At 42.0% G+C, this 22,860-nt stretch overlaps 1 protein-coding gene across 12 annotated transcripts in view; it reads right to left on the bottom strand.

Annotated features, from left to right (window-relative positions):
- FGGY (FGGY carbohydrate kinase domain containing) overlaps window positions 1–22,860 on the bottom strand; it is a 424,150-nt gene that overhangs the window by 104,324 nt on the left and 296,966 nt on the right. For all 12 annotated transcript variants that reach the window (XR_003004668.1, XR_003004667.1, XR_003004665.1 and 9 more), the window contains one exon: window positions 17,070–17,217. Coding sequence is in view for 7 of the 12 variants with exons in the window: in XM_024756234.1 (XP_024612002.1) it covers window positions 17,070–17,217 (148 nt within the window). In the remaining 5 variants the exon portion in view is untranslated. The remainder of the gene's footprint in view (window positions 1–17,069; window positions 17,218–22,860) is intronic.

Raw genomic sequence — 22,860 nt, 5'->3', positions numbered from 1 at the left:
TATGTCAATTTCTGAGAGATTCCAGAACTGAACAGGATGTTGGATTTGGGTAGTTTCAAGACTTGTTCACAGTTTCACTTTCATGTCTCCCATTCATGAAGGTGTCCGCTTGGGACATTTCTAGAGGGTGAAGACTGCTGGTTTCTTCAAGCCTAGTCTGAAGTTGGTGGGCATCAACGCCAGAGTTCACTTTAGATTTTCATTACAAAATTAATTCACGTAACATACTTTTTCTCAGGCCCTACAGTGTATATGGTCCTGAGTTCAATGAGGAGGTGACATGCAGTCTGTACTAAAATAGGAGAGCCTAGTGGTCTACCAAGGTCCCTGTCCTTCATTGCTCCAGCCCCATTTACTATTCTCTCCAGATTCCACCCCCAGCGGGGATTAAGGGGCCAGCCTTGGCCTGTTACAGGGCACAGATGCCACTCCACTGCCCAAACCGGAAACCTGGGAACACTTTCCCCTGACTTTTCTCTCCCTTCCAGGATTTAATCAGTCTCCAAGTCGTATACATTTGAGCTCCAGAATCTTTTTTGAAGCCATCCCCTCTCTTTGTCCTCACTGTCACTCACCTCCTTAATCCAGGCCTCCATCGCATCCTTCCCGATTGCTAAAATAGGTCCTGATCAAACCTTCCTGTTTCTAATGGTGCTTGTTCCTCTCTACAAGGGAGCTAGTGCTTATTCTCAAATGCAAACTGATCATGTGAAAAATTCTCCCCCCGTTGCCCTCATTCTGAAGCAGAAGCACCTTCCCTGTCTTCTATGAGTGATTCTGCCCGGGGTCAGCCCTGCTTTCTTCGCCAGTGTCTAGTCTTTCCTGTCCTCACTTAGCAACTTGTGTTCCAGCTGTTCTGATTACTCATCTAAGTTGGCAGAAGGGGGTATTCCTAAATTCAGTAGTGCTACCTGCTGATAGGTGTTTTTTTTTTTGGAAGATCATGGGGTCAGTCAGTGAGAATAACGGCTTTGATTTGAACACACAGGAGCATGAGAGGTTTGAATGAGAAATCAGAAAGGAGCTCTAAAGATGCATGTTCCCCAGCCAATAACTCTGTGAAGGAACATCTCTCAGAAAGGTCCCTAGAGACCTAAAGGAACAATAAGAATGTTAGAACTAGGAGAACACGAGCAACACAGATATCACAGAAGTTCATTTCAGAGGAGAAAATAATTTGCTTAAGAGAGAGTCCAGAGGTTCATGAAGCCCGAACCTAGGTGTCCCAATAGACTGTGTTACTCACCACAGTATCTCCCATGCTTGCCACTGCGCCTGGCACATAGTGGCGCTAAGTTAATATTTGCTGAATGTGTAAGTGACACTTCAATGCTCCTTTTTCCTTCTGCACACCGTTCTCTCTCCTAACATCCTATCCTTCTCTGTCATATTATACAATTATGAGAGGACAGTATTTACTACCTCAGCCCCTCATATATTCACAGAGGTGGAGGGGTATATTTCCTCCATGCCCCAAGAGAGAAAAACACTGGACCATCACTTCTAGTTGCTTACTGCATGCTCTATCCACTCCCCCAAACTCCACACTTACCCTTCCTCGTCAGAGGAGTAGCTTGTACGAGATTGGAGTAAAAGTAGTCACCCTGTAGCTTATATGGAGTCTTCGTGTGAATTAGAAAAAGGTGCTCCCTCCAGGTGGACTAAATGCAAAAGGCATCCCATCTGGAAGAGTGAATTTTAAAAAGGAACAGAGTGGACAGGATGTCAGCCCTGCCCTATGCCCCCCTCAGCTGAACACCCTGTGTGAGCAACCAGCCCCAGGGCGTGCATTGGTCCTGGGTAAAGATCACTAGTAATAAATGGTCTCTCTTTAACTCATCTCCAAAACTGGCTTGGCCTCAACAGCATCTCTGTTGGTGGTCTGTTGGGAAAGTTGATTGGGCCACAGTTTAGAGCTCTCCTCCAGAGCCAGCCCAGAAGGTAGGCTGCCTCTGGCTTCGTATTACTGGTCATCAATGAGATGCGAATCAAGTCGTGACCCTCCACGTGGTTGGGTGTGTGTCTGCTTGGCAGACACACGTCCATCCACAGGAGGGTCCCGAGTGCCAGAGGTGGATAAACTGTGATGGGGGTAGGGGAGGAATTTGACTTTTTATATAAGAGTCATTCTCCTATGGACTTGAGGATATGGGGAGGGGGAAGGGTAAGCTGTGACAAAGCGAGAGAGAGGCATGGACATATATACACTACCAAACGTAAGGTAGATAGCTAGTGGGAAGCAGCCACGTAGCACAGGGAGATCAGCTCAGTGCTTTGTGACCGCCTGGAGGGGTGGGATAGGGAGGGTGGGAGGGAGGGAGACGCAAGAGGGAAGAGATATGGGAACATATGTATATGTGTAACCGATTCACTTTGTTATAAAGCAGAAACTAACACACCATTGTAAAGCAATTATACTCCAATAAAGATGTAAAAAAAAAAAAAAAAAAAGAGTCATTCTCCTATTAAGTTATTAGGAACCCCAGGGCTCTGTATTGACAATAACTGGCTCTGATATTCTTCTCAATTAGTAAGAACTCATAAGAGAGGAGGGGTACAATATCACTAGATTTTGCTTCCTTAATCCCAGTCATGAGAACTTCCCCAAAGTATTGATATTCAAGCAAAAAGATGGCAAGGGCCCTTCTCTAAATTTCTAGTGCCTTCAGAGCTTCAAAATCATAGGAAGGAAAGAGAAGAGAGCTTCTTTTCTTCAGAAATTGAGAATGAGATCATCAGTGTAAATGAGCACTAAATTTAACTCCTGAGCTTGCTTACTAGTAGCTATGGCAAAAGAGGGACAGATAATGGATGACGTAGCCTTTCTTTTATGACAAATGAAACATACCTGTGCTTCACGAGAGACAAACTTATTCCTGGGAAGAATTTCTAGAAGGAATTTATTACATGGACCACCATATGGAAGGTATTCAGTATCCAAAGGGAATAAATAAGCAAACATGGTTCTCCCATAGCTCTTTCCAACATTCTCTCACCACTAACACCAGGGCCATGGAGTTGAAATGTGACTCAGTGAAAGACACCTCTCTAAACTGTGAAATTACTATGGTCCAGAATCCCTATTTCCTTGACACCTTACCTGATTTGCAAATGGAGACACTAGAAGGGCAGATCATCATTTGATTCTCTCTCAAGTATCGGGAATCCCAGCCCCACCTTGACAAAAATCAAATGGCAGTCAGCCTAAGAAGGAACTTTCTAAGGAGTGCCTGCCATGTAGACCACCCAGGAGGTACAGAGGACCCTCAGGGAGCTGTCATGGTATGCAGGTGGCAGTGCCCTGAGAATGTCAGGGATGTCCTGGGAGAGGTGCAGCTTTGTAACCAGCGAGAAAGCTGGGATAGGCCAGAGAAGCCTATACCCTTGGCTGAAGGCTGAATGGCTCTATCAGTAAGAAAAACTGGGAAGGAAGCATAAGTGGAAGGAATTTGTTTATAGATGTGCATGTGTCTCTTTCGAATGCTTGGGCGAGAGAGTGAAATGTGTGGGGAAGCCCCATGGAGAGTTGCAATGGTAAGCACATTTTATTTATTTTGGCTATTGCGAAAAGAGGACTGTAATAGAAAACACTCATAGTTAATATTTAGAGGTGTGTGAAAGCGGCATATGGTGGCCAAAGAGATGTGAACTGCAATGGACAATTTCAACCTCCTAGATAACGATTATAAAATGTTTATGTAAATACTATTGGGATTTCTGAGCTTAGAAGAGAAGTGTAGGTGAACAGAAAGATGATGTGCTCTGGAGTAAGACACATGGCTTTACATCTCAACATTTCCTCTAATTGCTTGCAGGACAGTGTGAGTTTTGTAACCACTCTGAGTCTCATTTTTTTTTTTTTTCATCTGTAAAATAGGAATAATAATACTTCAAGGTGCTTAATGATTAAATGAGTTATCGTTTGGGCTTCCCTGGTGGCACAGTGGTTGAGAACCTGCCTGACAATGCAAGGGACACGGGTTCGAGCCCTGGTCTGGGAAGATCTCACATGCCGCAGAGCAACTAGACCCGTGAGCCACAACTACTGAGCCTGCGCATCTAGAGCCTGTGCTCCACAAGAGAGGCCGCGATAGTGAGAGGCCCGCGCACCATGATGAAGAGTGGCCCCCGCACGCCACGACTAGAGAAAGCCCTCGCACAGAAACGAAGACGCAACACAGCCAAAAGTAATTAATTAATCAATTTTTAAAAATGAGCTATCGTTTGCACGGCGTCTTACTTTTTCAGCAAGCTGTACCAAATCGACAAGACGCTTGTAGTGCTTAATAAATGTTCATTCTCTTTCCTCTTCTCTTAATAAATGTTCACTCCCTTCCTCTTGAATTGCAATGAGGGGCTCAATCCCATTCATTAATTGGGATACAGCTATAAAGGATCTCCTGCAACATGCTGTGGGTACTGTCAGGGTATTAGCGATGCGGACTGAAGACCAGTGGTTGTACAGGGTGGGGAACGTAGGGTAGAAAGTGTGCTGGCCGTCAGCATCAGGATCATAGGAGAAAGGTCTGGATGTCTAGGAGTGCGGAGAAGCAGTGTGCCCTTGATGAGCACCCAGGAATAGGACAGTGGGAGACTCACTTGCAAGGACTCCTTGGAGAAGCCTTAGTCCTTATCAACCTACACACTTCCATTTACTCTGTGAATGGGAAAGACAGATGATCTTCATCCTGGACATCAGCTTAAATCCTGCTGCCACTTGGCAGCTGTGCGAATTTAGGCACATCTCTTAACTCTTTCCCGGGATCTGGGTTGAAGGCAGATTTCCTGTGATCCAACTCCTAATTTACTGAACTTTTGGTGTGGGCCCAGAATTTTGCATTTTTAACAAGGTCCTAATGCACAATAAATTATAGAAATGATTGCCCTAAACCTTGGTATTGTGAATTATATGTCCATATGCCCTGGAGTAGTTGAGATTATAAACAAATATATCAGTAATTTAGTTAGCTAAGTTTTTCCCTTCTTAGTTGTTAAAAGAATTTAAGTAGTTATATATGTTGCTAAGAAAAAAAAAAAAGGCTTAGAAATAGATCTCAAGGGGTTTCTAAAGATTACAAGAGACAAGAAAACAGGATTCCCTGTCCTGAGATTTTCTAGGTCATCAGAGCTTGAGGGGGTATCCAAGGCTCAAGGGAATTGATTGAAAGTTTTTCAGAACACAAAGGGGCAAAAAAATGCTGTTTGTTTAGTCAATAATGCAGGAGGCGCTGATGACCGGATAGCAAGGAAATGAGGAGGATCAGAGAGATTTCTGGAAAACCTCTGGATAGAGGCCAGGGACTGGAGAACAGGTCTGAGATAGTCAGCAGCCTGGAAGAGAAAGGGGGACAAATTTCCCTGAAAATATTTATAGGTATCAGTATCAGGAATGGACACATTGCCGAAAACTCACCCAGAAATGGGAAATGCACATAAATGTGTTAACACAATGTCATAGGCAGAATTCTAAAGACGTTTCCCCCTCCCCCAAGGTCCCCATCTCCTGATTACTCAAACACTAATCTGGGCACTGCTGTAGAGGGACTTTGCAGGTGGAACTAGTTACTAGCCAGTTGACCCTAAAATAGGGAGATTATCCTGGATTATCCAGTTGGGCACAATGTAATCACATAAACTCTTAAAAGCAGAAAGAGGAAGACAAAAGAGTCAGTCAAGAAATACAGCAGAAGAATAAAGCAGGAGAGATGAGGTAGAAGTGGAAATCAGAGAGATTCAGAGCATGGGAAGGACCTGATCCACCACTGCTGGCTTTGAAGATGGAGGAAGGGGGCAGTAAGCCAAGGAATGTGGGTGGCCTCTCGAAGCTGAGGATCCCTGGCTGACAGCCAGGAAAGAGGCACCTCTGTCCTACAACTGCACGGAGCTGAATTTGGCCAACAACTTGAGGAAGTTTGATAGCAGATTATTCCCAGAGCCTCCAGATAAAAGCCCCTGGTTCTGGTCTTGTGAAAGCAGGAGCAGAGAAACCAGTTGAGCCAGCTTGGGCTTCTGACCTACAGAACGGTGAGATAATAAATTTAAGCCTCGAAGTTTGTGGTATTTTATTATAGCAGAAACAGACAACTAATACACATACAATAACTGCATGATGGGCTGACATTCTCCCTCACAACTTTATTCTATTGGTGAACTCTACACCATTTAACACTGGTCCATTTGCTGTTTTCCAGATGTACCAGGCACTTCACGCTTTTGTCTGCATTGCTTCTGATGCTCTAAATCTAAGTCATTTTAACACACGTTTGCACCAGTGTAACCAAGGCTGTTTTGGTCAACCGTCCTGGTCCACACTTGCTGTCATCTAACCCTGTCTTGGATTTACACACCAACTTGGATACCATCCTTGGTCCTCTTGCCTTAATTCTTTCTCATTATTTATCTCCTGGGGTCTTCCTGGCAGATTTCCACCTGATTCGCTCCTAAGTCTTCTTTTTAAAGAGTTTTTTTTTTTTTTCTTTTTGCGGTACGCAGGCCTCTGACTGCAGTGGCCTCTCCCGTTGCGGAGCTCCGGACGCGCAGGCTCAGCGGCCATGGCTCACGGGCCCAGCCGCTCCGCGGCATGTGGGATCTTCCCGGACCGGGGCACGAACCCATGTCGCCTGCATCGGCAGGTGGACTCTCAACCACTGCGCCACCAGGGAAGCCCTTAAAGAGTTTTTTTTGATGTGGACCATTTTATAAAAGTCTTTATTGAATTTGTTACAATATTGCTTCTGGGTTTTTTTTTTGGTATTTTTTGGGGTTTTTTGGCCACAAGGCATGTGGGATCTTAGCTCTCTGACCAGGGATCGAACCCACACCCCCTGCACTGGAAGGTGAAGTCTTAACCACTGGACTGCCATGGAAGTCCCACTCCTCAGTCTTTTGTCATTATACACTACCTTGGGAAGGGTTCCTGTCCACAGTCCACACCACCCCTCTCACCCCCAGTTTTATTTGTTGTTTGGTGTATACAACGAAGATAAAAAGCACTAAGAAAGAAAAGTCTGATTCCGTAATGCAAAATCATTTTTAAAAAAATCACTAAAATGAGGGGGAAATATTTCAGACATATTGAAAATAGAGCCGAAGGAATGCCAAAAATATCAAGATCTAGTTTTTCATTTTCTTCCTCTCAGAGAATGTCAGTGACCTCGGTTTGAACTGACTGGGTTCTACTACCACTTCTGTTCTTTTCTCCTCTGAGTAAATTACTTAGACTCTCTGACCCTCAGATTCTCCATTCCTTTCAATGCAGTAATTATACTGTCTTGCAGGGTTATAAGGGAAGTTGGTGATGATGCTTGGAAAGCATCTACCATGGTGTTTGGTACATCACGGTCCCTGAAAAAACAGCACGCATTACAAATCACAATACCAGCTGGTAAATTAGTTGCTTCAATAAAAAAATACATTATCCAAAACCAGTTAAACGATACTGGGGATATTAAGCTTCATTATAGGATTCAATTTTTCATAGGGAAAAACAATATGTAAAAAATGGTACATAAAACAGCACTATATCATAACAAAAACATCAACAAACTCATATCAAAGAGTCCATGTGTTTCCAAGGCTTAAAATATATCACTCAAAGGCTGCTTAATTGGCCCATGAGCTTCCAGCTCCATCATCCATCTCCCCATCGGAGGAAGCCACAGGGATTCAGCCCGACTTCTCCTGAGCTCCTGCAAATACTCATCCTAGTCGCTGACTCCACCGCGTCTGACTCTGTTTAGTGATGCCTGTCTCTATGCCTGGGAGTCACTCTGGGAACTGGCTAAGATCTCTTAACGCTTCTTTCCTGACTCTCTCCCAGTTTTCCACATGCACGTTGCTTTGTACTTGCTTTGAAGAACGCTTGGAACAGCACTCAACCTCTCTAGCAGTTTGAGCAGCATATGGCCTTATGTTAGAAATCACAGCTCTTCAAAGAACCAGAAAATAACTTTCCGTTCTGGGTAGTGTTGTACTTGCAAAGTGAAGCAGGAAAAACACGTTTCAACCAATTGGTGAATATGGTGTGTTCTCACGGCCTGATATATCTCTGAGGTAATTTATTTCTTTGAGTGGGCATTTCAGGAAAAGAACTTTTCAAAAAACACCACCATAACAAAGAGGTCATATTAATTTGAGAATAAAAACTGGTCATGTATACAAGGAGGCAAGGACTCTTTCACAACTCCTCCAGCTCTAGCTGTTTTGTAAGGTATACCAGAGTTGAGCTGCTTACTGTGTTGCTGAGGAAACTGAGGGCCAAGGACTTAAATATTTAAGTAGAGAAGACTAATCTCTACCCCTGTATGAAACTTGGTTCCTGTGATGGACCAAGTGATTGTTCAGCCTCTCTAGCGGATTGTTCATGGCTGGTGACCTCCGTGACTGGAAGGCCCCATTGGTCCTGGGACTAAGGTGGGCGGCTCATGATTGGCTGCCCGGGGTTCAAAGGCCATCTTGTAAACATGCAAGTAAGGGCCACTCAGCAGGAGCTACAGATTCAAAAGCAGCTGCTGTTGCTGTCTGTCTGCTGTGTGACAGTCTCTCCATTTGATTCTGACAACGACCCTGCAAGGAAGCCTGTGCCGCACCTGCTTACTGATGAGCAGACAGACCTCACAGAGCTAACCTCAGAGGTCACACAACTGGCACATTTTCAAGCCAGGATGCCAATACAGGTCTGGCTTCAAATCCTGGGCTCACTTTACTGCTTCACTAGAGTAAAAGTTATCTAACCAACCATTCAGAAAAAAAACAATCACACATACACAAACTATCTAAAACATGCAACCATTCCTGGTGGTGAGTATTTAGCTTCATCTCTTTATGTGTGACCACGTCATATTTCTTTAAAAAGCATTGTTTTGTTTCGTTTGTAAAGACCGTAGAATCACTGGTGTTAAATGTCTTGTGACTGATTGCTATTACCCAAGCCTCTGCTTCTTTCAAACATCATACGTACAGCCCTTACCTCTCCGTGCCTCATTTATCAAGTGGCAAGGAGAAATATTTACATTGCCGGCTACTTGGTCTAAGCGTGCTATTAAGTTGCCCACCCCATAACCGCCACCTCTTTTTAGCCCAGTGCTGCAGGCCAACATATGCATCACCAACGGAAAAATGAAACAGCTAGTGACATGGCAGGGAGCCAACTCTTACCAGACAAAAGAAAATGATTCTATCGAGCCTAATGGAAGGATTCCTGGGGTATGCCCTGCTCCTACTTATAAGGGTAGGCACCTAAAGCGGAAGGGTTTAGACCCAGGTCAAACCAGGAGTGGTGATTACTTTTGAAATCTGAGTCAGTGAGGGTGGAAAGAAAAAGAGAACCATTACTGAGAAGAGACAGGGTCAGAGCTTAAATCCCAGAATCAGGGTAAGGGGAAAGATGGGAGAACGAGTGAGAAGGCTGGTGGTCAAGACAGGGGAGCAGGGACTGGGCCGCAGAGTGTGGTTCAGTGTGAAGCCAGGCATGATGGAACTGTGGGGACTCACGTTTTACAGTCAGTGCATTCCGTGAAGTCCACAGGTATGAGTTAAGGGAGGCTCATGAGTGTGCATCCTAAAAGTCGGGATTCCTGTTTTCATCTAAGCTCTGCTGTTTCTCGGTGTTGTGACCTTGAGCAGATCACTATTCATTCCTCACTTGACAAGTGAAGACTGAACTAACTGCTTAACCATAGGCAATTATTCAGTGCCTATCTTTGACCTAAGCACTGTTGAAATTAAAAAGAAAATAAGCCATAGCCCCTACATCAAAATTTTTTTCTAAAAAATTTAAAATATATACTATGTCTTATGACAGCTCTGATCTTATTTTCTTCAGTAAAAATTATGTGTTTTGCATTAAAACCTTCAATGCAAGTTTTAATTCTGCTTTTGTATTTTTAGTTGTCTTTATCATTTCCTTTTTCTCCCCTCATTCCATTGCCTTTCCATCTGAACTCATTTTTTTTCCTAGTAAGTTTCTGCTCTCTTTCAAAGAGATGTGCTTTAAAAAAAAATCCTATTGAATATGCAAAGGAGTTTTAAAATATTTTCTTTTGGTTTCAGTAGTAAGTAATTTTTAAGAGGCCTTTCCCTTAAGTGTTCAAAATGATATTTCTTTTTCTTTGTGTGCAACATGTTTTTTCTAATGGACTCACTTTATTACCTTTTAAATTCATTTTAACAAGAGCGCTATACATATTCAGTGTTTCCCAGCATACAGTACACAATTTACTCTCAGCCCCGCTAACTGTAACTTGGATTTGCCTCTTTAGATCTATAGCTAGTTGCCAATTCCCAGAGTTCAGCAGTTTTTATTTTGTGTACCTGTTGCCCAGAGGTGGATCACCACTGCCCTGCTTTCTAATCCTAGGACAGATAGTAGACATGCAAAACTACACCCCTCCTTCAAATTCACAGGGTTTCCCTATCTCTGCCCCTTTAACAGAGTTTGATTCAGGGTCCTTAGAACTGCAGTGCATCACCATTCATTCTAAATCAGACTTCCAGCCCAGTTGTCTACTTGGGTTGGCAGTTTTCTAATGGATTGAAGTGAAAGGGAAGATAAGGTCCGGGTTGCGGAGGAGTTCTGGGAAATTAAACTCACTGGCTGCTTCCAAAAAGCAAAACAAAACAGAACAAAAAACCTTAACCATCAGCAGCAGAGGAGAGGGATGACTGCTCTGTTTTTAGGCTTAAAGGGACCTTGCATTTTTCAGCTAGGGACCGGAAAGTGGAGAGGTCCCAACTTTTGCAAGGCTGGTGGTTTATTTTGTTTTCATGTCAGATATTATGATTATCAAACAAGTTACATTTAGTCTTTTAGATTCTGGAAGATCTTCCCAGATTCTCTCTGAGATTGTCAATTCTAGTTTTCCTAGTTGAAAGTCATCTTAATTGTTAAAGTCAGAATGAGTTTACGCTTTTTATTTTTTTTATCTTCACAGGTATTTTCAAGTGACACAGAGAAAGGCTGCATCAGGGTTTGCTGCCCAAATGCCACCTAAAAAAAAAATTCAAAAAATATTTACTGAGCACCTCCTTAGGCTTGTACAGATGTCTGCATTATAGGGATCATACATTATGTACATACACACATATACACACTCTCACACATGTACAACGTTATTTCCCCCATTTTCATGTGAACTTGGAACAGGTAGTTTCTTTTCTTCTTTGTGTTCCCTCAGCTTGGCATAGGCCTGCACATAGTAGGTGGCCAACCAGCATTTTTTGAATGGATGAATGTCTAACAAGGGTGAGAGAACAGAGGGGGGAGAAAAGAACTGGGAGAGTGTGATGCTGCTGAAGCAGAAGGAGAACAGGGAGTGGCCAGTCATTCTCTGAGAAGGTCTTTTTTTAATTACCTAGATAAAATGCTAAATGCAATCTATCACTGGTTAGACAATGATATAAAAAAAATCGTGAACATTCACACGCCACGCTCTCCTCCCTCTAGAGCACTGCACATACTATGTTTCCCTTGGTCCCAGACCCCGTTCCCTATTTCACACAGTGTCAATGTCACCTCCTATCTGAAGCCTCCTATCTGAGTTTTGAGACCATGTTAGGTTATCATCTTCCACACGTCTAAGGAGCGCTGGACAGTGAGTGGGACCTGGAGTTTGAACCTGTATCCCCATTGCTTGTTTATATATTCTGCCTGCCTCTCCTCCCCGACCCCACCAAAACACTAATGCTCCTGAAAGCTGGAGTTGTGTCCAGTTACTTATATCCCCCACCAACTATAACAGGGCCTGTATCTGTTAAAATAATTAGTTAATTCATTGATGAACAAAGGCACTCATAATTATAATAAAATGGAAACTTCTTATCTTCATTTACCCGGACATTATGACTGGTTTTAGATACTGATCATAGGGATAGTAAGAGTCAGTAGCAATCTAATTCATTTAGAATTAGCAAATTGTTCACATGTATATTTTTTCTAAACCAACAGATGACCTCTTATTATCTCCATGTTGACTATCAATTATCAATAAGTACATATTAAGTACTTAGTACGTGCTCAGAGAAATATTTCAGGAGCCCAAAGAAAAAATCATATATGGTTCTTGCCCTACTGGGATTTTCTTGACATTCTAGATGTTACGTTTTTTTTTAACTTAACATTTTATCAAGCACCTCCCTCCCTTGAAATATGCTCCATGAATGTAAGGATTATACTTTAGCAGTACTTGCTACCAAGTAAGCACCAAATACACATTTTGTGAATGAATGTTGGAAAAAGTAGTCACATTGTAGGTTCTGGCAAAAGCGTAACATGATAAATAGATTCAGGGTCATTATTTTGATGTTATCCAAAATTGGACTGAGGGAAAGAGATTTGAACATAGATGCAAAAATCCTCAACAAAATACTAGCAAACCAAATCCAACAATACACTGAAAGGATGATACACCATGATCAAGTGGGACTTATCCCAGAGATGCAAAGAGTTTTTCAATATCCACAAATCAGTCAGTGCGATACACATCAACAAAATGAAGAATAAAAACCATATGAGCATCTCAATAGATGCAAAAAAACCTTTCATCAAAATTCAATACCAATTTAGGATAAAAACTCTCCAGAAAATGGGCAGAGAAGGAAGCTACCTCAACATAATAAAGGCCATATATGACAGACCCACAGCTAACATCATACTCAACAGTGAAAAGCTGAAAGCATTTTCTCTAAGATCAGGAACAAGATAAGGATGTGCACTCTCGCCACTTTTATTCAACATAGTTTTGGAAGTCCTAACAATGGCAATCAGAGAAGAAAAAGAAATAAAAGGAATCAACACTGAAAAAGAAGAAGTAAAACAGTCACTGTCTGAAGATGACATGATACTATACATAGAAAATCCTAAAGAGGCTATGATAAAACTACTTAGAGCTCATCAGTGAATTTGGTAAAGTTGTAGGATACAAACTTAATATACACAAAATCTGTTGCATTTTTATACACCAACAATGAAACATCAGAAAGAGAAATTAAGGAAACAATCCCATTTATCATCATATCAAAAAGAATAAAAAGAAAATACTTAGGAATAAACCTACCTAAGGAGGCAAAAGACCTGTACTCTGAAAACTATAAGATGCTGATGAAAGAAATCAAAGATGACATAAACAGATGGAAAGATATACCATGTTCTTGGACTGGAAGAATCAGTATTGTCCAAATGAATATACTACCCAAGGCACTCTACATATTTAATGCAATCCCCATCAAATTACCAATGGCAGTTTTCAGAGAACTAGAACAAAAAAATTTAAAATATGTATAGAAACATAAAAGACTGAATAGCCAAAAGAATCTTGAGAAAGAAGAACAGAGCTGGAGGAATCAGGCTATACTACAAAGCTACAGTCACCAAAATAGTGTGGTACTGACACAAAAACAGAAATATAGATCAATGGAACAGGATAGATAGAAAGCCCAGAAATAAACTCACACACCTGTGGTCAATTAATCTATGAGAAAGAAGGCAAGAATATACAATGGAGAGAAGACAGTCTCTTCAATAAGTGGTGCTGGGGAATCTGTACAGTTACATGTAAGAGAATGAAATTAGAACACTCCCTAACACCATACACAAAAATAAACTCAAAATGTATTGAAGACCTAAATGTAATGCCAGACACTGCAAAACTCTTAGTGGAAAACTTAGGCAGAACACCCTTTGACATAAATCACAGCAATATCTTTCTGGACCCACCTCCTAGAGTAGTGAAAATAAAAACAAAAATAAATAAATGGGACCTAATTAAACTTAAAAGCTTTTGCACAGCAAAGGAGGCCATAAACAAAACAAAAAGACAACCTATGGAATGGGAGAAAGTATTTGCAAACAAAGCAACCTTCATTGGATTAATCACCAGAATATACAAACAGCTCATGCAGCTCAATATCAAAGAAACAAACAACACAATCAAAAAGTGGGCAGAACATCTAAATAGACATTTCTCCAAAGAAGACATACAGATGTGCAAAAACCATGTGAAAAGATGCCAACATTGCTAATTATTAGAGAAATGCAAATTGAAACTGCAATGAGATATCACCGCATACCAGTCAGAATGGCCTTCATCAAAAAGTCTACAAACAATAAATGCTGGAGAGGGTGTGGAGAAAAGGGAACCCTCCTACACTTTTGGTGGGAATGTAAATTGATACAGCCACTATGGAGAACAGTATGGAGGTTCCTTAAAAAACTAAAAATAGAACTACCATATGATATATATGGTATATACCTAGAGAAAACCATAATTAGAAAAGATACATGCACACCAATGTTCACTGCAGCACTATTTACAATAGCCAGGACATGGAAGCAACCTAAATGCCCATCAACAGATGAATGGAGAAAGAAGATGTGTTTTATATATATACGATGGAATATTACTCAGCCATAAAATGAATGAAATAACGCCATTTGCAGCAACATGGATGGACCTAGAGATTATCATACTATGTGAAGTAAGTTGAAAAGAGAAAGACAAATATCATACAATATCACTTATATGTGGAATCTACAAAAATGATACAAATGAACTTATTTACAAAACAAACAGACTCACAGACTTGGAAGACAAACTTATGGTTACCAAAGGGGAAAGGTGCAGGGGAGGCAAGATAGGAGGTTGGGATTAACACATACACACTACTATATATAAAATAATCAGCAAGGACCTACTGTACAGCACAGGGAACTCTACTCAATATTCTGTAATAACCTAAATGGGAAAAGAATCTGAAAAAGAATAGATATATGTATATGTATAACTGAATCACTTTGTTGTACATCTGAAACTAACACGGCATTGTAAATCAACTATACTCCAATATAAAATAAAAATTAAAAAAAAAGAGAGATTTGGGGGAAAATTTTTTTTTTTTTTTTTGCGTTACACGAGCTTCTCACTGTTGTGGCCTCTCCCATTGTGGAGCACAGGCTCCGGACGCGCAGGCTCAGCGGCCATGGCTCACGGGCCCAGCCGCTCTGCGGCATGTGGGATCCTCCCGGACCGGGCCACGAACCCGTGTCCCCTGCATCGGCAGGCGGACTCTCAACCACTGCGCCACCAGGGAAGCCCTGGGGAAAATTTTTAGCCCAGAATTTCCTTCCTTCTATCTTATCTAGGTCATCTTCTCCTTCCAGCGTTGTGAGGTAAATTCATCAAATGACAGCTATTCAAAGGTAAGGCTAACCCAAGGGCAGTTATTAAGGGAAATCACTGCTAAGAAACATCAGGTGATGTATAAGGTATGTTTATAAAACAATAGAACTTTTAAAAAGATAAATATACCAGGATTTTTAATACCATTGGGCATATGTCCCTGTGCAAGAAGTCTCCTTTGGTGATTACATACTTGTTCTAATGAGACAGACAGTCTTAAAAGCACTCCATTGTTTCCTTTGGCATTCTAGTCTGTGTTTGGGCTACCATTATTGGAATCCTAATGACAGTAATTCTTAAGTTTCTGGATGTCAGGGTTGGTTTTAACACAGACAAAAGCCACTGGGAAGCCATGGCACCTGCCATGCTGGATGATGAAGCTGGTACAGCAGGTATTGGCAAGGAAAGGACCCCAAAGGAAGGACTCCAGATCCAAGCCCTGGACTTCAGAGCTGCAATCATTTTAAGATACAACCCTGCTTTGTTTGGGGGTCATTTTATGAACTGGTCATGCTTCTTCACTTCTTTAACATTTTAAGTGTCTCCTATATTTGGCTTTAGATATTTGTCTCTAATTAAGACATGGATTTTTGTACTCATACAAAATGTGTGCTTCCCCTAACCTCTGTTTGTACCCAGAAAGCCAGTTGCCTGAAAGTATGGCTTTCTAGCTATAGCCTGTGGCCATGTGGCCCTCTCCAGACATTCCTCTTCTGCTTCCATGGGCCAAACAGGAGGCCGAGACCATTACTTGTTGTGTGGGCCACACTTCATGGACTCCGGACAGACATCACTTTCCCTATGTCCAATTTCTTTTCTTTCCACCATGACTCCCTTTTACTAGCAGAAGTTGCTTATGTCAAGTAGGTAATGAAAATAAAGATTGGGTCTTTCTGTTGGCCTCATAAAAATATTTAAAATATTCTCAATAGAATTAATCACAAAGCCAAAGCCTGTTAAGTTTTGAAGTTCCTCAAGCCAGCAGGCCTGCTCCACTGTCACGCACTGCATAAACCTTGCACTGCTCATGGCCTCCATTCTAAACCCCCGCCTTGATGCACCTCACACTCTGCTCTCCACTTCTTGACATGTGAGTTCTGAATTCATGGCCTCTTTTCTTGTTTGTGGTCTCTCCTGGCCTCTTGGAACTGTAGATTAGCTCTTTTTCCCTAGCTTTCACATGCTTCATCCGTCCTCAAACACAACTCTCTGTGTCTAAGCTACTCTTAGGCAACTGGTTTCACCTGGCCATCAGGATGTTACCTCTTAGCTTAGGTGATTGTGAGCTCTTCCACCAAGGTCATCCTGGCCCCTCCGGCCCCAAATATCTGCACTAGAAGTGACTCTGAAGGTCACTAAGAGCTGAATTTCACCACCAACGTAAGTTATTAATTTTATTTTACTTCTACCAAAGTTTATCTGAAACCCTAATAATGTTGGCATGCATTCTGAGCAGCCCTGACTCAGGGCCTAGGCAGATGGGTGGCTGTGGTAAGCTAGACCATAGGTCGTAACATTCACCACTTACTCACCCGGCAGCCTGGAGATGGAGATGGAGAACATGGCTCTGCAAACTGATGTAAATACAAAGATTACATAGGCAGGGGCTTGCGACCTCCAGCCGCTCTGTGGGACAAAGAGGCAGCAGTAGCTACATGTAAGAAATCCTGCTTTGAACGCTCTCAAGGGTGGCTCAGAAACAATGAGAACTTCCAGCAGATCATCCTGAGGAGCGGCAAGAGCCTTCACAACAGCAGTGAATCTGCAAGAACCCAGTGGGCTGTTGGCCGGCTTTGTTTATTTTTCCTCTTTTGCCTTCTCCTCACTTTGCTTCTTTCAAACTCTGTAGCCCTTTGGCCCGCCTTCACCTTCGTGCAAGGACTGACTGTTACTTACCATGCCCTTTAGTGTCAGATCTGCTAAGGGAGACCGGTTGCCATGGAAATCTGGCCAAACATGTAAATCAACAGTGAGGAAACCCACGGGCTGAGTCTTCTTAATCAGATCCAGGTGACTGTTCAAATATGCATAGATACTCTGGCATCTGGAAGAAAAGTGGATTTTGTTTTTAAAAGGGGGGTGGGTGGGTAGGGTCAGGGAGCAAATTGCTCTGTAGAAAGAAATCATTTGTACTCCCATATCAAATCCAGAAAGTAAGCAGGGTCCCAAAAGCTTCAGCACAAAACCCACCCCGAACCCATAGAAATCAGCAAACCACACTCTCAAATCACGCTGTACTCTCATCAAGGATTGGAGGCCTGTCCTGGTGGAAGGTGGAAAGGTTTGGACTCAGAAGACCAGATCCAAGAATGGCTTTACTCCATTGTAGGTGTGTAACCACTACTGTGAGAAAGTTATTCAAACTTTCTGAACCACTCTCTTTGCATCTGTAAAAACAACCATCACAATCCCTGCCCAACTGACCTCATAGGGTTTTGTGAAGATCAAAGGAGACTATGTAGATGAAGATACAGGATTTTGCAAAATGTACACTACTGGACATATGTCAAGGATTTTTAAAAATCAGTATTCTTAATTATAATAATAATATGATGGTGAATGCAGATGGTTCCCCGACTCAGGATAGGAGTTTGCTAAGGGCAGTGATATGATGGAGTGAATGCAGTTAGGATCAGGAGTTAGGAGGCTTGGTTTCCAACCTAAACCTACCAAATGACATTGCACTAGTTCTTTCTCTCTTTAAGCCTTTGTTTCTTCACATGTAGAATGAGGGAGTCAGATGACCTTTCTCATTCTCTCAGTCTATTTACCTGAGAGGGAGACAGAGATGATGGGCTTGGGAGTCAAGGCAGTCCTGCATTCAGATGCTGGTTCTACCTGTCCTAGCTGGGTAAAATGGGCCAGTGACTTAACCTCTCTGAGCTTCAGTTTTCCCATGCATATAATGGGTATAAAATACCTCACTGGGTGAAACCTCACTGCATGACACAAAAGTTCGTTACCCTTCCCCTCTTTAAAGGTGCTTCCTTCTCTTGAACTGACAATTCTAGAAGAAGGTGGGTTGGCATCCCATGCCACTTCCCACTGGTGTCCTTGGAACCACAGCCTTAAACATGGCTTGAATAATGGTAGAAAAAAAGTATAGGAGATCAATGACCAAGGGAGGTTGATATCTAAGATACATAAGATAATATTTATTATTTACATTTAAAATGTTTTAGGGGTGCAGCTCAGCGATTTCTAGTTCCAGTTTTGTGACACTGTGAGTGTCCCTCTGGATCCCATGAAATTCCTAAAAGTTTTCTAAACTAAGTGTAAAGAAAGAAACAAATGAGTAGTGGTTTTCAAACACCTATTAAATAAAAACTTTATGTGGAACTCCAAGATAGAAAATACAGAAAAACAAAACTGTTCTATGTGAGTGCGTGTGTGTGTGTAAGTGTGAGAATGTGTGTGTGCACACGTAAGTGTGAGAAGTGTGCTGGGAGGAGGCAAGGGCAGTCCAACCTACCAGGCACTCTCCTTGCTTCTTGCCCTGACTCCTCATTCCTGTCTGTAAAAATCTTCGGCCTTACATCATATTAGAAGATGAAGATCTTCTTGGGAAAAGACTCACTGACCAGAATAACATCAACTACTGCTCCTTGCTCCTCTGGCCTTCAAACATAGCCCAGTGAGCCGAGTACCACTAACACCCCTTTACAGAGGGGATGAGTAAGGCGTGTAGACATGTGACCGAGTCCAAAGTTAAACCCTCTCTGTGATTCTGAAGCCATGTGTTTTCTGTATCCCCAGCCAGGAATTATTTGTCAAAGCCCCTACATTCAAACTCTGTTTTAGAATGATTCTATGATAGTGTTAAGAAAGGATCCTCTGAGGTCTCCACAGAAGGTAGGGCCAGAACCACATATGTGGGGAGAATACGATCACACCCTGGTTTTCTATCTCCCAGCTCTCTCTGCTCCTGGTCTAACACAGTCACACGGCCAACGATGGCCACAAAAACATCCTTTCCAGCCAGAAGTCAAGAGTCTGCACTAATTCTAGCAACACTGAACTTCAGAAGAGCATCACTGCACTTAGAGTAAAGGGATTAAAAAAAAAGAAGCACATGTCTATAAATCTTTTGTCTCTCAAGGAATCTCAGAGCAGGGCATTTGGTTTCAGACATCTGGGTCAATAAGAATCTATCGGCCTAATTACTATTGATTTGTCATTGTCTCATTTACTGTGGGTCTTTGCAAACAGTGAGATTCATTTAGCCTCTACATATACGGTCACTCGTGCACTAATGAGATCCCTGGGGGATGGGGCATATGCTTACCCCTTTGACTCCTAACCTCCTCGCAGCTGTATGTTTATTCTTTGAATGCAGCCATTCTTCTGCACGTTTTTTCAATTATCCCTTACCATGTGCGCTATCTGAGTATATCATTCAAAATGAAATTCACTTGGAAAACATTAAAATAACAAATGCACATCATTATTCACATAATTTTAACCTTGCATGGTGCCTTTTTTGGTTTTGACTTTGTTTCAGTTTGTATGTTTTATCAATTCTTTCTCAAATGGCTGTCTGCCCTCTTCCAGCTCAGGAATCACATATTAACTGTTCCTAGTGATAGGTCTCCTTCTTTTTCATGAACTCCAGACTCATTTATCCTCTCTTAGAGAGAGAAATCCTTGCTTTCCTAGTCCTGTTGTATATGAAGAAGAAAATACAGTTTCAAGAATCACAAAGCGACTTCACTGTATACCAGGTGGCTGACCAGGTACACTAAACCTCTCCAAGCCTAGTTTACTTTTTTGCTATCAGGGTTAATACTTTTACCTTATAGGCTGCTATGAAGATTAAATATGGAGTCCTGAGTACTATAAAATGATAGCTGATCAATAAATAGTTCCTTCTTGTTTTCCATCACAGGAAATTCACTTCTAGAGTCAGGGAAGATTTTTTTCAGACTTTATGGCTCACAATCTTCAATGCATACCGCACCCCTGGAATCTCTACTTTCCTTCTCTATAAACCATTTAATTCTTTGGATTCACAGGATGCCCCAAAGTATGGTGACCGTACTTTCAAACCCCAAATCAGAACACATGGTCTAACAGAAGAATTTGTGCCTTTTCTAGGAGTAAGAGAAAGTCTTGGAAAAGAAGCTTCCACACTACCTCCAGTTCCTCCTTGACCCACTGCAATAGGTATTCTGCCTGCCCCATTCTGCTGAGACTGGCTCCACCATGAGGAGAAATCCCCGCTTTGTTGCTGTCTCCAATGGACCATTATTCGCCTTTATTTTACCTGAACTGTCTTTTGCATTTTGTACCACTTGGCCACTTCTCACTAATTTGTTTTCCTCCCCTTGTTTCCACGCGACAATACTCTTTTGGTTTTCTAGCTGGTTCTCTTCCTCTCTTTGTCCCTTAAGTATATGAAGACTCCCAGAGACCTGTCCTTGGCCCCCTTCTCATTCTTTCTACACCCTTGGATGATCCCATCTTCCTTTCAGGGCTCCAGTTAACTAGCTATTGCTGCAGACTTCCAAATATATGCCCTTATCTCCTGCTCATTTCTCTATGATGAGTTCCATGTCAAATATCCAAGCACTCATCAAATGCTTCCTCCTGGATGCCCAAACAGACCTCAATTAAAAAATGTCTACTATGACACACATCATCTTTTCTGATATACGCACTCTTCTTTCTATGCTCCTTGGTTTGACCAAAGGCAAACTCATTTAAGTGGCTGCTCAAGCAACCATTTTGGGGGCAGAGTCAGAGTGGGTATCGTTTTTGATTCCTCTCCTTCCCTCAGTTTCCAAATTTAATTTTGGACCAGGTTCTGTCAATTTATTATTTTAAATATTCCTCTAACCAGCATGCTTTTCTCCCTCATAACTGCTACTACTTTATGCAGGCCCTCTTCAAATGTCTGGATTAGAGGACTGGCCCTCTAACTTATCTCCTGCCTTGAAATTGTGCCCCCTCCAACTAGGTTTTCTGCACTCCTTCCTGGGTGGTTCGTCTAAAATGCAACTCTGATGATGACTCCATACCTATCTAAAACCTTCAGTGATTCCTCCCCACTGTCCTCAAGATAAAGTATAAGCTTCCTTGTTTGGCATAATGTTCTTCATTATCTAGCTCTCCCAACATTGTACCATGTTACAGACATGCCTTCCACTCTGCATCCCTCCTCACCACTGTACACATCATGCTCTTGTGACACTACACTACTTCTAATTTTTCAAAATATGCAGGTCTTAACCTCTGAATGTTTGCCTATCCTTCTCCCTCTTGCCTAGAATTCTCTTCCTTATCTTCTTTACCTGCCTATGGCTATCACTGTTCTAGACTCATCTTTTTATTTTTAATTGAATATAGTTGATTTACAATGTTGTGTTAGTTCCTGATATACAGCAAAGTGATTCAGATATATATATATATATATATATATATATATATATATATATATATATATATACACACACACTAGGACCTTATTGTTTATCTATTTATATCTAGTAGTTTGTATCTGCTAATCCCGAACTCCTTATTTATCCCTCCAACCCCCCTTTCCCCTTTAGTAACCTTTCCCCTTTGGTAACCTTTAGTGTTCTTCCCTTCTGCTCTTCACGTGGTTAGCTCATTTATATCCTTCAGATCTTAACTGTGCTTCCATCAGCTAGGGCTTTCCTGACCACCTCATCTAAATGGGGTTTCCCTGATATTCTATCATCATACTCTGTTAGTTTCTTTCATATCATGTTTGGTCGCCATAGACTTATTTATGGGTTCATTTACTTGTTAACTGCCTATAGCCTTCTCTGGACTTTAAGCTTCATGAAGGCAGACCATTACCAGTATACATTCAGAATCTAGCAGAGAACTTGGCACACAGAACCACCCAAGAGTAGCCATCAAATGAATGAATGGCCCTTCCTCCACTGTATGACAATTGCCTCTTAATTTTATCTGTATCCATTCCTGGAATCTGAATTCCTTTTGGGAAAGAGTCACATCTTATGCATCCCACCAGGTGCTCAACACGGTTACTGAAGTGTAGAATGTATGAATATTGATCCCGCATGGACTGTTAGAGGTTATTTTTACCTCTCCCTCTCATCGTAGTACAGCTGCCAAAAGAGTAGATCTCTGTAGTCATATGGACACAACCTTCCAGGCGTGCTGGTATACCCCACAGGAGGGGGCAGAGAAAAGGAATAAGCATCTTGTGACACCCCACCCTGCACTTCCACCCATGTGCCAGGCACTGTGCCGGGCTACAGTGAATCTGCTGAGAAGCAGAAAATGAAGAACTGATTTCCTAAGTCAGCACAGCCCTCAGTCTTCTTGAGAGGACCCCAGTGCCCTGAACACTTTCTTATCCTTGCCTGTAGAACAGAAGCCAAAGAAAGGCATTGTAATACCCAGCTTACGTCTATTTAGAAAAACATTTCTCATCCAAGAGACATCAAGAATTTACCGTTTATCCTGGCACACCCTAGGGGATGAAAGGCGTTAATATCATCACCCTGGGTCTATGACTGTCCTAGCTCAGGGGAGCCTAAGTCAATACTTGTGGATAGACTGATGGCCCCAGTTGTCAAACTGAGGGACCAAGGTTGAAGAAGCCATAAAGGCCAAGGGAACAATCTGAGAACACAAGAGTAGAATGCACAGTGGAAACAATGTTTAGAAGTGGAGTCCCTATAATACTCATTTC

The sequence above is a fragment of the Neophocaena asiaeorientalis genome, unplaced genomic scaffold (assembly GCF_003031525.2).
Source record: "Neophocaena asiaeorientalis asiaeorientalis breed wild unplaced genomic scaffold, Neophocaena_asiaeorientalis_V1.1 scaffold205, whole genome shotgun sequence".
Classification (NCBI taxonomy): Eukaryota; Metazoa; Chordata; class Mammalia; order Artiodactyla; family Phocoenidae; genus Neophocaena; species Neophocaena asiaeorientalis.
The sequence above is the reverse complement of the archived record's forward strand: the minus strand, read 5'-3'. Positions and strand labels throughout refer to the sequence as shown.